This window comes from Blennius ocellaris (genome assembly GCF_963422515.1).
Source record: "Blennius ocellaris genome assembly, chromosome: 6".
NCBI classification, from domain to species: Eukaryota; Metazoa; Chordata; class Actinopteri; order Blenniiformes; family Blenniidae; genus Blennius; species Blennius ocellaris.
In genome coordinates this window covers 14,731,589-14,745,643 of record NC_137655.1, presented here as the reverse complement: position 1 = coordinate 14,745,643, position 14,055 = coordinate 14,731,589, and the positions used below count along the sequence as shown (strand labels likewise).

At 39.2% G+C, this 14,055-nt stretch overlaps 1 protein-coding gene across 1 annotated transcript in view; it reads right to left on the bottom strand.

Moving 5' to 3' along the window:
- Positions 1-14,055, bottom strand: part of galnt13 (polypeptide N-acetylgalactosaminyltransferase 13) — a 39,937-nt gene that overhangs the window by 15,219 nt on the left and 10,663 nt on the right. The window contains exons 3-7 of the mRNA XM_080498392.1: positions 9,923-10,091; positions 6,353-6,519; positions 3,875-4,082; positions 1,328-1,498; positions 582-699 (exon numbers count right to left, since the gene is read on the bottom strand). Of these exons, the coding sequence (XP_080354518.1) occupies positions 582-699; positions 1,328-1,498; positions 3,875-4,082; positions 6,353-6,519; positions 9,923-10,091 (833 nt within the window). The remainder of the gene's footprint in view (positions 1-581; positions 700-1,327; positions 1,499-3,874; positions 4,083-6,352; positions 6,520-9,922; positions 10,092-14,055) is intronic.

Sequence of the window (14,055 nt, the reverse complement as noted above, 5' to 3'; positions counted from 1 at the left end):
GAAACTGACATCCATCATTCTCAACAAAAGAACCAACTTTGACACTGACTTTCCGTTAAGTGTTGTCTTTGTGTAAAATCAATTTATTTTTTTCTCAAACAGCTGTGTTTTGAACTAGTTAATAAACATGTATGTACACTAAACTAAGATCATGATCTTTATACAGGTTAAAGTGGCCATCTTCTATTATGTGGTGCACACACTGCAGATGTGCGTCAGTTTCGTGGGATCTAAAATGGTAAAAATCTTTCCCATTACGAGATTATGATTGAGCCTATTTGCTGCCGTTTAAACCTATAGAGAAATGACATCACATTGGTAAACATCCACTGAGGTTGATATAATACTTCAATTAATAGGTGACTAATCCATCTGTTCCATTGTCATCTCTGTAAATGAGGTAATCACATAATATTCCAATTTTACATTATCAGGTGAGATGATTCAAATTCAACACATCATATTGTCTGAAGGAAAAGAGGCTCGGCTCCAAGTAAAAAAAAAAAAAGTTTACACTGATGAGGAAATTGGCTCGCACTCACTGCCATCCACTGTGTGTGGTCAAGTAAAGAGTTACTCACTCTGAAAGACATCTCCAGGTTCTCTCCACCCCAGATATCCATTCCTGGATCGTAGCTTCCAATTTCTTCAAAATATGTTTTGTCTATGGAAAACAAACCTCCTGCCATAGTTGGAGTCCTGCGAGAGACACAACGGATTAAGAGCCAAAAATCACAGAAAGCCTTTTTGCACAAGTCCTTCCCCGCACGCAGCTCGCGTTAGTATCTCACTGGATATAATAAAAGGCCAATTTGTTTGATGATTTGAAATAAAGCCTTGGAGGGGTAATTACTTTTATCTTTGAATTCATGCTATGTTGAAGTCAGCCCTAAATTAGACACATTGTTTGTGGCTGAAAGTGATTTGCATACAGATGAAAAATTGTTCCTCATTCTGTGACGCCGACACAAAAAAACCGACGGCAAGCAGTTTCTATTCAGGTTTTTTTTTTGTTTTTTTCAAACATATAAACCCTTATACCGTACTACAAAAGCGAAGCATAACATCTCTGCTGATGCTTTTCAGGCATTTGCTTGAATTAGTGGGATGTACATAGGGAAATGAGCTATTTCTAGCTGTGCATAAAAATAACACTTTACATAGAAATAAATTAAAAAAAAAATCTCATCAGTGTTTTTTTTTTCAGTGGTGATCTGCCACCACATGATAGAAGCAGGGGTTTACCTTACAAACCAACAGACACAAATAGCCATAGATATTGCTCTGAACAACAATTAAAATGTAGTTTAAAACAAGGAGACAGTACCTGACAGGAAGTGTCCTGTCGCCTTTGCGCCGATCCATCTCCCGCTGGGGAACAGGGTACCAGCGGAAGTTCAGCTTCCAGTTGAATCCCCCATAAGTCATGTCTGAACCGGCCATGTATTCAAATGTCTCATCACTGATAACATCTATGATGGGGCACACAACTGCAGTCCTGAAAGACAAGAAGATGCAACGTTCAGATTAAACATGAATAAAGGTTTGCATTGTACGGTCGCCACACCCCAAAATGTAAAAAGGAAACACATTCTGGTTTAAAACTTCGCTTCAACACACTATGTGTGCCATTTAAAAACCCTAATCGTTCATAAATTCAGTATATATCCTAAAAGAGAGAGCCATATAATTTGGCATTTAGGGATCATACAAATGCCCAAAATATTGAAATTCAAGGATTTATTCACATATAGAAAATGCACTCATTATGAATTAAGCCAGGAACCATTTACTTCCAGGTAACATCAATAAAAGTATTTTGCCATATATGTATTAGTGTGGGCTGGATTTGAATTGAATGGATGCTGAAGTGAAATATCACACAAACGTGAGTCAAATGACAAATGTGAAAATTTAACAAGTTTTAATAAAGTATATCATGCAACATTGAGAAAATATACCAATCCATTTACACAAAAATGCATTTTCTCAAAAACTACTATACATACAGGTTTAAATCAAAAGGACTGAGGTTTACATTTAAATTTGGAATTGCACCAATTTAAAATGAAATCAACTTTATCAATCACAAGACCTGAGACCAGGGTTCGGTATCACTTGAAGTTAGACAGACGTAAGAATATTACACCTGCTCATTTTCAAACAGCTTGCATTGTATTGTATTGCATGTTGATGTATTTATTTCACTAAAATCATGTTTGAAACTAAATCGTATGAATAAAGTAAATGACAATAATATAGCAGTTACTAAACATACATGAAGTGCAGAACTAATTAATGAAAACAGCTTTAAAAGATGATGAAATTACCACAACTCACTTCATGCTCGCTTAATCAATTGTACTGGTATCACTATTGTACTGGTGTAGGAGCCATTTATTTTTTTGTTGTTGCATGATTTGGACACTTGGAGGCAGTGGTTGGGCACAGGTTGCATAAGTAAAGGGCATAGGTCACAGGATTGAGGAGGGCACGGGTAGGGCAAGAGCAACCAGTTCAAAACTAGGAAAAATAAACTTCCTATCGAAAAACCAGCTATGCTCATGATTTCACGAATAAACCAAGTCAACCACAAGACGACTGACTGGAAAGTCTGTTATGTGTCTGTGTTGGCTCACTCCATACCAGGAACGAAAATAATTATGTGTCATGGAAAAATGTTGTTACAATTAGTAATAATGATGCACAAGGACCTTTTTAACGGAGAAGCCTGATGAAGACTTTGGACGAAGCTTTTGTTCCTGTTGATTTTTTTGGGTGTGTGAAGTAATTTTTGCTCCACTTGGTTTGTTGCTTTTGTTTGTTTATAGTGTTTACTCCATTACAAAAGATGATGACTTAGGACATTTGTCCTATTTTTTGCCTTTCCTTCAATCCTAGTTTGATTTTAACTGTTTTAGTTCTCACCTTAAATCACTCCAGTAAAGGTCAGTGGGCGGTCACAGCACTGTACAAATTAGATTTTAACCATATCCTGAAGCTTAATTTTGAATCCTATTGCTCAGCCTGTGTCATCAATCATGTGACTGTGCAGTTGACATGCAGTTTATGTTCTGCACCAGAATGAAAGACATCGACACATGTGCGATGTGTGATGGCTCCATAATATAATATTCTGAGTCATAATACTAATTGCTTCTCGAGGGAAAATGAATGAGGCTGATCTCAGATAAGATATGAATCACAGTGGGGTCATTATCAGTCCATTCATCCTTTCATGTCACCCTCGCCCCGTTAAACAGCACAGTGTTTTCTGAAGAGGGCAAATAAGGAACCAAAAGAATTTTAATATGCAGATAACAACTCGCCAGTTTCATTTTAGTTTTTTTTTTTTTTTTTTGTTAATTAGATTGTCAACACATCCATCTGGAGAAAAAGCGGCAAACAATGAAAATGCTGAAACTGTTCAAAAATACAAGGCTCAGTTTAGAGTCATCATTTGCGTGTCCTTGACCGTGTTAATCTCGATTCTGCTCCCTCGTACGTCCATTGGTGGTTGCAGGGTGAACACAATGATAGTGCAACACAAACTGACGCCTGGTATTCCTCTGAGGCGGCGGCAGAGGCAGAGTGATTATCGCCTCCTATCAGCAGCGTCAGGCTCACATCGAGTTTTCATAACAGACAGTTTGCTGTCCCATCAATATTCAGCCTGAGCTTTGGCTCAAGCGCATCATGATGCAACTTAGGTGAAATGTGATAAGAGGGATATTAATAAAGCATGCTCTAGGATGCTCCAGGCAGAAGATTATATTGGCTGGCATTGACAAGTTTCACAGCGGTGCGATGTACATCACAGCTCCGACGACGTAGAATGTGTTCTCAATGCAATAGAGAGCATTTTGTCTCCTACCTGTCTTCTTTGATGCGAGCCATCAGGGGCTCCAGCCAGCCAACAGTACACTCGCAGTGCGCATCCAGGAAGGTGATGACCTGACCCGTTGTGGCCGCAGCCCCCCTTAACCTGGCCCTGATCAGCCCTGAACGCTGCTCCATCCTCAGGACCTTCACCGGCACCTCCAGAGTCCTCACGTAGTTCTCCAGTTTCTTTTTCAGGAAGTCTGACACAACAAAGCAATTTACCCAAAAGACATTCAATAAAACATTTGGCAATAGACAGTTTGATCGCTGGTGGGACTATTTTTCTTCACGGAAATAATCTTTTTTTTGTCCAACCTGAAAGTCTGAATTTTTACATTTGTAACTAAACCAACAGATCCATGCAAGTTTCATGTAGCAAACGAAAAGTATTAGTTTAAACTAATACATTATTGGTACAAATATACAACAAGCAATACTGTAATCTGAGTGACGTGGTCATTCTCTTAATTGGAAGGTTCAATTCCCAATTTATGAAGTGTCCTTGAGCAAGACACTAAACCCCCAAACTGCTCCCAGTGAATGGACTGTTATGAATGTGATTAACCCATGAGAATTACCCTTTTTAATCTGTGGGAAAACCACTGTACAAGTGAACTCCATTCACCACAAAGGGAAGAACTAGCACTGCAACCGAGTCACAAAAGGAACTTACACAAACGGTAATTCAGGTCCTAATTGGTTAGAGAGCAGATGAAATATAATTACATAGAGAAACTAATTTACAGCAATTAATTAAATCATTAAACAAGGGGAGAAGATTTAATTTCTGTGACCCACAGACATTCATTATCATTTGGTGAGGATCTTTAAATAAGATAAAAAGCAAAACAACGAGCAGAAATTATACCTTTTATAAACATCTTAAAATTATGCCGTACTCAAATTTTGGTAGTGTGTGCGCTTGGGTTTTCTCTGGGTCTTTCAGGGACCTCCCACTCATTAGACATGCGTTTAAGGAAACCAATGTCTCTAAATTCAGGTGTATGAGGCTCTCATCTATCCGTCTGTTCGTCCTGTGATGGACGGTGGACCAGGTATTATACAATGTCCTCAGGGATCTAAGGTTGGATGAAGCAGGTATAAAGAATGGATAGAAATAGCCGACTATATTTTATGTGACGCCAGCGTGCACACCAGCTGTCAAACACAGAAATGCTTCAGTGAGCTCTGGCTAGCTCGTCGACAATTACTCCCAACATGTAGAAAAATGCTTCGCTGTAGAAAACCAGTGACAGATGAAACCTGAAAGGTCTCACCTCAATCCAAGAGGTCCATTAGTTTGACTCTTGATTCTCCTACATTCCACTGAGCCTTTGGTTTATCGGGTTTCAGTTGGGATGTCAGAACTTGTACAGAACACAACTAATGTTCAAGCTTTGTAAAGGAGATAACTTTATAAATTCACGAGTTTATTGAGTTTTATGAGTTTACCTTGTAATTTGTAAGTGCTCATAAGTTCATGTTTCCAATGAACCTCCTGGATTTTTTTGTGCGTTTCAACTAAAATGTTTTATGTATCGACATGCGACCAATGAGGCCTCAGGATGGAATTCTGCTCCTTGAATTTTTTTGAAGATTATGTCTCAATACTATTTTACCTGTTTTGGTCCATTTGTGCTGGTTTAGTTTCAACCAGTTTAATTCTACAGACTCTGCTCCATGTTAATTTGAACCACTGGACATTCATTCTCAAGATAATATATTCATAATTTTTCAGTTTTGTGTTGTTTTGTAACTTTTCAACAAACATTAACAGCACCACTGCTACAAAGCTTTTCTAATGGAAATATCAGTGTCCTTTGCATGCTGTAACGCAGATATTCTATGAGTAATTTGTTTTTCTGGAATGATATAACCCACAAAGTATCTCCTTGTCCCTGTCCACTAAAGGTTTACTCCCCCATCAACTAAATAGAAACTTTCACTGGTTCGTTAGTTATCATCTTCTTAGTCAATGCCTCATTTTAAAAACAGTTTACTACTACCGTTTGGTTTTATCTGGTCTGAATAGAGAAATATTGCAGCCTGTCAAATATGCCAGAGCCCTTTCAGTTGAAAAATACCAGAAAATGACAAACTGCATGTCAGAGAAATAAATTACTTTCATTACAACTGATGCTCCTTAAGAATGAGCAATGATCTATGTTTTATTGAATTGGAGATATTTACTACAATTTTAAGCTGGTCAGTTATTGAGAGCCCGACAGTGGTATTATTGCAGAAAGCTGTGGCATTTTATTATAACACTCTGCTTGATGATATTGTAATGACACCAATTTTTATAATGACACCGAATCGGAAAACCTTATAATGAGCTTTGTGCGCCATGCTTTTCATCCATCATCATTCCACAATATCTTAAATTGTACACATTGTGTGCTCAATTGCAGAGTTAAATGATCAGTTAGTTATCGGATGACTTGTTGGCTATACAGAGCAGACAACCCACCTCGCTCGCTGGCGTCATCGACGAGCACAACCTCCACTAACAAGTGTCTGGGAGAGCGGGTGATGACACTGTGAACGGTCCGCAGCAGGGTACTCCATGCTTCGTTGTGAAACACAATGACGATGCTGGTGTTGGGCAGGTCGTCTGAGAACACCTTGGTTTTACAGCTGCCAGAACAATAAAAGAAGCAATTATCTGTAGATTTTGAGTTACAGGTCTATGGAGAGTTACGCTCCCCCTTCGAAAGCCAAGAGTCTGAGCCTTTTTTCCCCAACCCCTTCATTTACAGCTGTGCGCATTGATGCATGTGAACCGCTCAACTGGATAGCAACTTTCACATCGACAACAAGCAAATCTGAATCTGGGGGGGGGGGGGGGGGGTGTTTTATGAGATTGAAATCATGAAAGGAAACGGTGCTTAGCATTGTAATCTCACGGCGAAAAATGTTCCTGGTTTAACCTCGCCGCCTCCGGCTTCCTCTCACAATCTGAACACATGCTTTGTGGACTAACTGGTGACTGTAATGTGTGTCTTTCTGTGACTGGAGACGTGTGCAAGGTGCTCTGCCATTTGCAGTGTTGCCGGGGATACACCTCAGCCCTTTATAGCACTTGTCTGGATAAAGCATGAAGCGATGAGAGTCATACCAAATGATTACATTATTTTCTATTTGTAATTTTCTATAGATGTGTTCTATAGATCTGGCATCGCTGTAAATCTGTGACTGTGTGAAGTATCACTACAAAAATTTAACCAGTCACTTATTTCGCAACCAAATGAGGAAAAACCAAAAACATCTGATTAATGAGTGGGATCTTTAGCCAATTAATGATAATTTTACTACTGTAAAATCTCAAACGTCCCTGCCTTTCCAAGGAGAATATTTAAAGGTGTACAGGAGGATTTTCCCGAATTTTAGGAAAGAACCGCCCTCTCCATTTTTTGAAAAAATGCACATGCGTAACGCTCTACCTGCTCCCGAGACGGAACGCCTACTAAAACGTGTGCGAGAGACGTGCACGAGCCCAGTTCTCCTCGTGCACGCTCTGTTTACAAGTCACAAGTCGGCATCGCTCACACAAGCTCACTTTACAAGAAGATTTGCACTTTTTCCACTATGTCAGACTCGCCACCGGTAAGTGAAAGTCTGTTTACGACAAGTAAACATTTTTAAAAGAATATGTGTAAAGCCAACCGTAATCAGGGATTGTGAATAAACATGTTTTCGTGTCTCTGAAAGCGCGCATGCGCAGAAAGTGAAAACTAATAGATCCACGCTATCTAGGGACGAGCACGTACGACGGCCTTATGTAATATATCACCAGAATGATTGACAATTGGGAGGACCAATAGTCTTGATGATCCACCCGGAAAAAGAACATCCTCCTGTACACCTTTAAAAAACATGTTTGTTTGTTGTTTTGTTTTGGGGTTTTTTGGACAAGTTGTGCTAAACCTCTCCTCAAATCAAAGTATGATGTCTTCTGCTTGATAATTTTCATAACAGGAACATTAATTGTATCCCCATTTCATGACGATAAAAGCCACATTACCAGCAGACCAGAAAAAAAACATATGAAAAAATTGTTCATTTAAAACTAAGTGAAGCAGGGCAAAATTATCTTGCATCATATTAAATGTTGATTGATGCAAGACATTCTAATACATTTCACATCAAAAGAGTTGGTGTTGAATAGCTTATAGAATCAATAAAAAGCATCAATGAGTCATGCTGGTTAAAGGCTTTTACTTGGAAAATGGAAGTCAATTTGCGGGGTGATGCATCAAACATTGAGCTTGAATATGTGGGACTCAGGCTCGAATCCCAATTGTGAAAAGTAAGCAAATCTGTAGCCTAAATTGGACTGACATACTGTAATGAGCCCTGGAGAAAGGAACAGCTGGACAGGCTAATAAAGCATTAAATACTAAAAACGTGTGTTTCTATTAAGCCTTTCTAAATTTCGATTGTGAGTTCTTGTCAAACAAATATAAAATGAAGCAATATAGAAATGCTAGAAATAGACACTGACACACTAGCAACGACTTTTAATGTGACGAAAATCACATCTCAGGATTTTGCATCCTCATGCTTGCATACAAGCCAAGCATGTGTTAGTCTAAAACTGTACGGCTGGTTTTAGTACGAAAAGTGTCCTACAGCTATGCCAGCGGGGGTCATCAAAAACATGATCACAGAAGATTTATACGTCAGCAAAAAAAAGATAAACACACTTTGACAGATATGCTCTTGTCTTTATGATGTCTGTCAAATCCAAAGGGTAGGAAAGAGGTGATCTAGGATTGACGCTGTAGCACAAAGTACTGACTATATTATAGAGGACGAGATGGACGGTAAAAGCAGCCTGTACGACAGGGGGCGTGGAAGTGGGAGGTGGAAAAAAAAACAAAAACACGCCACCTGAGCAGTCAGCAATAATAGTTCAATCCGTCGATTCAATGTGACAGCAGTGACTGACACAACTAGGCCAGGAGGCTGCCTCTAAAACTAAATGTTATTGCTTTTTCAGCGGTAACGACGGGCAATTCTGCCACTTCTAGATAATTTTCACTGCACAGCTGGCGAAATTTTGCTGGGCTAAGCTGAGTTCTGTCATGCAGCTGCTGTATTATTTATATTGCACGAATGATGGCACCATAATGGACAGAAGAAAAAGAAATGTTGAATGTGGACTTTTCCACCATAATGGAGGTCTTCTTTTGAGCTATGCAGTGAAATGGTGCTCAGATTTGCACATTTTCCTCATTGGGGAAAAATGTGTGGCATTCATGTTCTCAGTAATGCAAAAAGAAATAATGATTTGTCTCAGTTCAAAAAGAAATGTGATGGCTCATTTCTCACTTGACAGGCAGTCTTTGGTATGCACTTAATTAAAGTGATGAGGAAATGAAATGGAAAGTGAAAACCATTGTCTCCATGAAAAGCTAACATTTTTACAAAGAAGCATCCTGTTTCACGTAAAAAAATATCCTAAATAACTAATGGTTTAGGTATACGGCCCTATGGAAATGTCAGGATTAATGTACAGAACTTGAATGATATACAGTATACCATGTCAGGTAATCTATATAGCATGTAATGAAATCAAAAGTTGGAGTAAGTTATTTATGTATCAGAATGATTTGAGGTGATTTAACACCTTGGATCACTGTCTGAAAGTCCACTGAGACTCATTTCACTACACTTAATCTAGCCATATAACACTTCTGTCTAAATACTGGATGAATGTCGAGAAAACCCAGCTTGAGTCTGTACATATTCCAAAATGCGCCTGTGAAAAAAAAAAAGAAAAAAAAAAAGAAGAAGAACACTAAAAAGAGGAGTGGACCAGCTGAATATATCTGCTGCTTGAAAAATGAGCACAGCGCCCTGAAATGTGTGATTTCTATCAGAGGTAGCAGAGTCTGCTGGCAGCACAGGTGCAGAGTGAGAAACGTAAAGCTGGTGTGTCTTTGCCTGTGTACATGTTGGTACCTGCTGGTGAGAAGAGGTCAGTGCAGTAGTGTGATTCATGACTTTCCTCTGACAGACACCGGCGCATACTCACCCGTCTAACCTCACATCTGGCAGACTCCTGTTGAGCGCAATCATGTCGCTGGCCAGCAGGTTGAACTGGTTAATCTTAAAAAGCTCCTTCATTTTCTCCTGGTCGTCCTTGGGGATGTTTACTGCCTTGCCCATCTCGCCAGGACCCTCGTGGCTCCGAGATATTACAGCTGGAACATAGTGGACCAAAACACAGACAGTTATTTTGTTAAATGCATAATGTATTATACTAGATCATGTTTTAGCTTTTATTGGTAAGTCCTAGCTGAGGGAAGTTGTATTTCATCATATTATTTGTTGATTCATTATTTGCAAGTGGGATATGTGGACAAAAAAGTAAATACATATGTGATGAAAACAGAAAATATTTGTGATATTTAAAGGATCACTTTCTCGAATGGTAAAAAGAAAAGAAAACAATTATCCACCTCATTGTACACATAACAGAGCAGCTTTACTGTTTAATTTATCAGAAGGTTTGGCAACATGTAAGCAGTGTGCCCATACAGAAATTGCGATAGTTCTCAATTCATTAAAAGGTCACACCATTAAAATGGAGAATATGTTTGCATATAAACCTTTAACACAGATAGTGCAGGCACTCTGCCTAAGCTCCCTTCTGGTTGCTTTGGCTTATACTGTCTGGATATTAAGTGCTCTACAGCCTGCCAACTATATTTAATTTCATTGGATGTATTAGGAAGGTTCAAAATGCAGCAACTACAGAAAATGTATAAATAGATGAACAGTAATATGAGATCAAAATGATTCCTGCAATTGCTGTCGCCTTTTTTTTTTTGTTCCACACTCCTGCATTCAGATGCATGCAAGACCTCAGCATTATGAGGATTGCTGCTGCAGCTGCACAGAGCAAGCTCCTTTCACCAAAGGTTATTTACCTTTGATGGATTTATGACTGTGCCCTCTCACTCTCTCTATTAATCTCTTAGAACAGAAGCAGTGATTTCCATGAAATGGGGGACACGCAGTTCACATTAGCTGCGCAGCCTCTGGGTTAAGAGGATTCCCTACGATCCTTTGTGGAGACCAGCCGGACTGTTAACCTCAACTAATCCTGCTCTTTTCTTTACGGCGCTGACGACACTCTCCGATTGGACCGTGGATCACAACTGATGGACGAGGCTGAAGAGTTGAGCTGGATGATTGAGCCAAGTGACCATCAAAACACATTCTCAGCCAGGCTGCAGTCCATCATTCTATGAGTGGATAAACACAGCTTGACAAACATGTCACACGAGGAGGCCGTCAAGCAGGGTTTCTGCAGGAACTGCAGTGGAACTGTCCAACACTAAGCTGTACTGCTTGATAAATGGACCGTGGGTAGATTGTATTGATTTGATAGCTTGAAGATGGACTGTATTGCCTGGTGTTTTGCCCTGGGATCAACTGCACTGCTAACTTAACTTCTCCCTGAGGAAGTACTCAAGTTAAAATGAATAAAATAAGAAAAATTAAGTATTAAACATTTCAGTTGAATTTGAAATGTGTTCTTGAAATACCAGAAATATCATCAAGGTATTGAAAATAAAAGTAAACCAACATGCTATAAACACTGCTGTACTCAAAAGAATTTAACTTTGTTTGAGGCAGCTTGAAGTAGAAAGGACAATATTTTCAGTACAATTTTAGAAAGTTTTTTTTTAAGCCTACAGTAAAATTCACTGATGACTGAATTATTTGATAAGTGTACATGCCCATGGAGAGAATTAGGTGAAGGTGAGTGTGAGTTCAGAATGGTTGGGATGATTAAAGAGAGACTGATGTACCCAGGACAACATTGCCAGTGAGTTGATTCACAAACAAAGAAAGGCACGAGTTTGCATGCACAACTTAGAGAACCTGTCACTTAACATTAAATGTTATGGGAAAACTTTCTAAATTTAGTTCCCCATTTAAAAATCTATGACTTCTTTTTTTTTAAGTGTTGTCTGTGTGTCACATCAGTTAAAACTCTGCAATGAACTCCTGACTTGCAGAAGAGAGACCGAGGTGAAGGAAGGAGACCGACACTGCCACATTACTGAAGGTTTAAATGACATTTAACAGGAAGCACAATTATTTTTGTTGAAAAGAAGATAACATTTTTGAAGATGGCATATTTTGTGAGGAGTTTCAAAGGAATCTTAAGTTTCCATCATCTGGGTTATAGAGATTAGGTACGCCATCAGTCATCAGTGCATCTGACTCAGGAACTTCCAAATGATGTTTGGTGTCTTTGGTGGAATAAAGGAATCATCACAGCTGATTGATAAATTAAGGCCTGTACAAACTCAACCATAAGAACATAGAATTGGTTTCTTGCTGCAAGTGACAGCATTCACCTCTCGAGAGATTTATCTTTCACAAAGCAATGTAAATCCCTCTCTCACCACTCTATCCTACGTGCTCTGGTTATTATTATATCATTATTACATAATGTTTTTAAATAGCAGAATACTACACAACCTATCAAGTGTTGGTGATGCTATCTGAATTGTAATTAGGTGGGAATTAAGGGCAGTTTACAGCAAAAACTCCAATCCACAAAAGGTGAAATGTTTGGAATTACATTTAAATTAAAGATAAAAATCACATTCAAGACACTTAAGCTGTCCCAGGTATTGGCTTCACCTCTCAACTTTGCCCCTTCAGTATAAATAAAAGTGATTTTCAAATCTCAGATGCTTTGACTTAACTTCACTCTCAAAATAACATAAATGTAGGGGGAATCATGCTTCATCCTTCTGATTTATGATTACTTATTGTTCTGACTTGTAATTTCAGCACCACAATGACCTCAAGGTTTTTCAGTAAAAATGTCTTGGGGATTGTGTGGACTTATCTCAGCATGTACTTGCCAATTCTTGATTCATATATGCGCAACAGTGGGAAGTACAAAAATGTCCTGATGAAGCATAATTTCAGAGGGTCAGGTGTCAGAGCACATGCAGCTCGTCCAATCCACCCTGCTGGGTTCCTAATAGCAGGCAATTGGGTGAGCAGAGGGCCATTTAACCATCCCTGCCAATGGTTTTCCAGCTACTGTAACCATGACACATTTAATCTCTCTGCTGGAGAGTCAAAGTCTTAGTGCAAGTGGTTTTCAGGATCAGGAAACCGGATCCCCAACAGGGTATAGTCACAGATCTGATCCGTCACTTGCACATACAGGGTGGCTCCTCCGGTCCTGATCATATTAGGTACCTATTAGTTAAGGTCTGGCAATTAGCACATCGGTCAAGAGGCAACAATACGAAAAACATGGATCTGCTCACATACGAGAAGCACAGCTCGTATTCAGAGAGCTGATTGTTCAGTGAACTGAGGAATGTTGCTGATTATTTTTACACCAAGCAGTGCAGGGAGCGAAAATCCCATAAAAGGAAACGTGATCAATGTTAAAGGATCTAAAGATGATGGAATCAATCCAACGTTTTAGCCTGTTAAGTCACTGATATACTGACACAGCTGTCCTAATGACATTAGCATATCGATCAAATAAGTATGTTGATGTGAAAACACTTAATGTTTTGCTGACACATACGCAATTCACTGTGTGTGTGTGTGTGTGTGTGTGTGTGTGTGTGTGTGTGTGTGTGTGTGTGTGTGTGTGTGTGTGTGTGTGTGTGTGTGTGTGTGTGTGTGTGTGTGTGTGTGTGTGTGTGTGTGTGTGTGTGTGTGTGTGTGTGTGTGTGTGTGTTTTATATCTGACTGCATATCCTATTTCTGTGTTGGTAATATTTACCTTTCAGATACGAGAGACTCAATCTCAGTAATGACAGTTTGGAGGATAAGAAATTGTAGATCTGAGTGTAGGTCATCCATCTGATATCTTTTTTCCTTTGCAGCAAATGGGTTTTGATTGTCGTTCGTTGTTCAAATAAACCCAATACCATCGGCCCATCACTAGGGATGGGTACCAAATTTGGTACTTTTATATGTACCGACCCAATTCCGTCAGTACTACCGGGTACCGAATCACATAAAATCAAACTGTACCATGTTTCAGTACATAAACGCATCGTTGTGACTGAAGGAGTGGAAGAGCAGCCTATTTTATAAGCCGGACTTGAACACAGCATTGCAGGCATAGCAGGGTAATGATGTCAGTAGCTGTGTGTTTAGACAATGCTC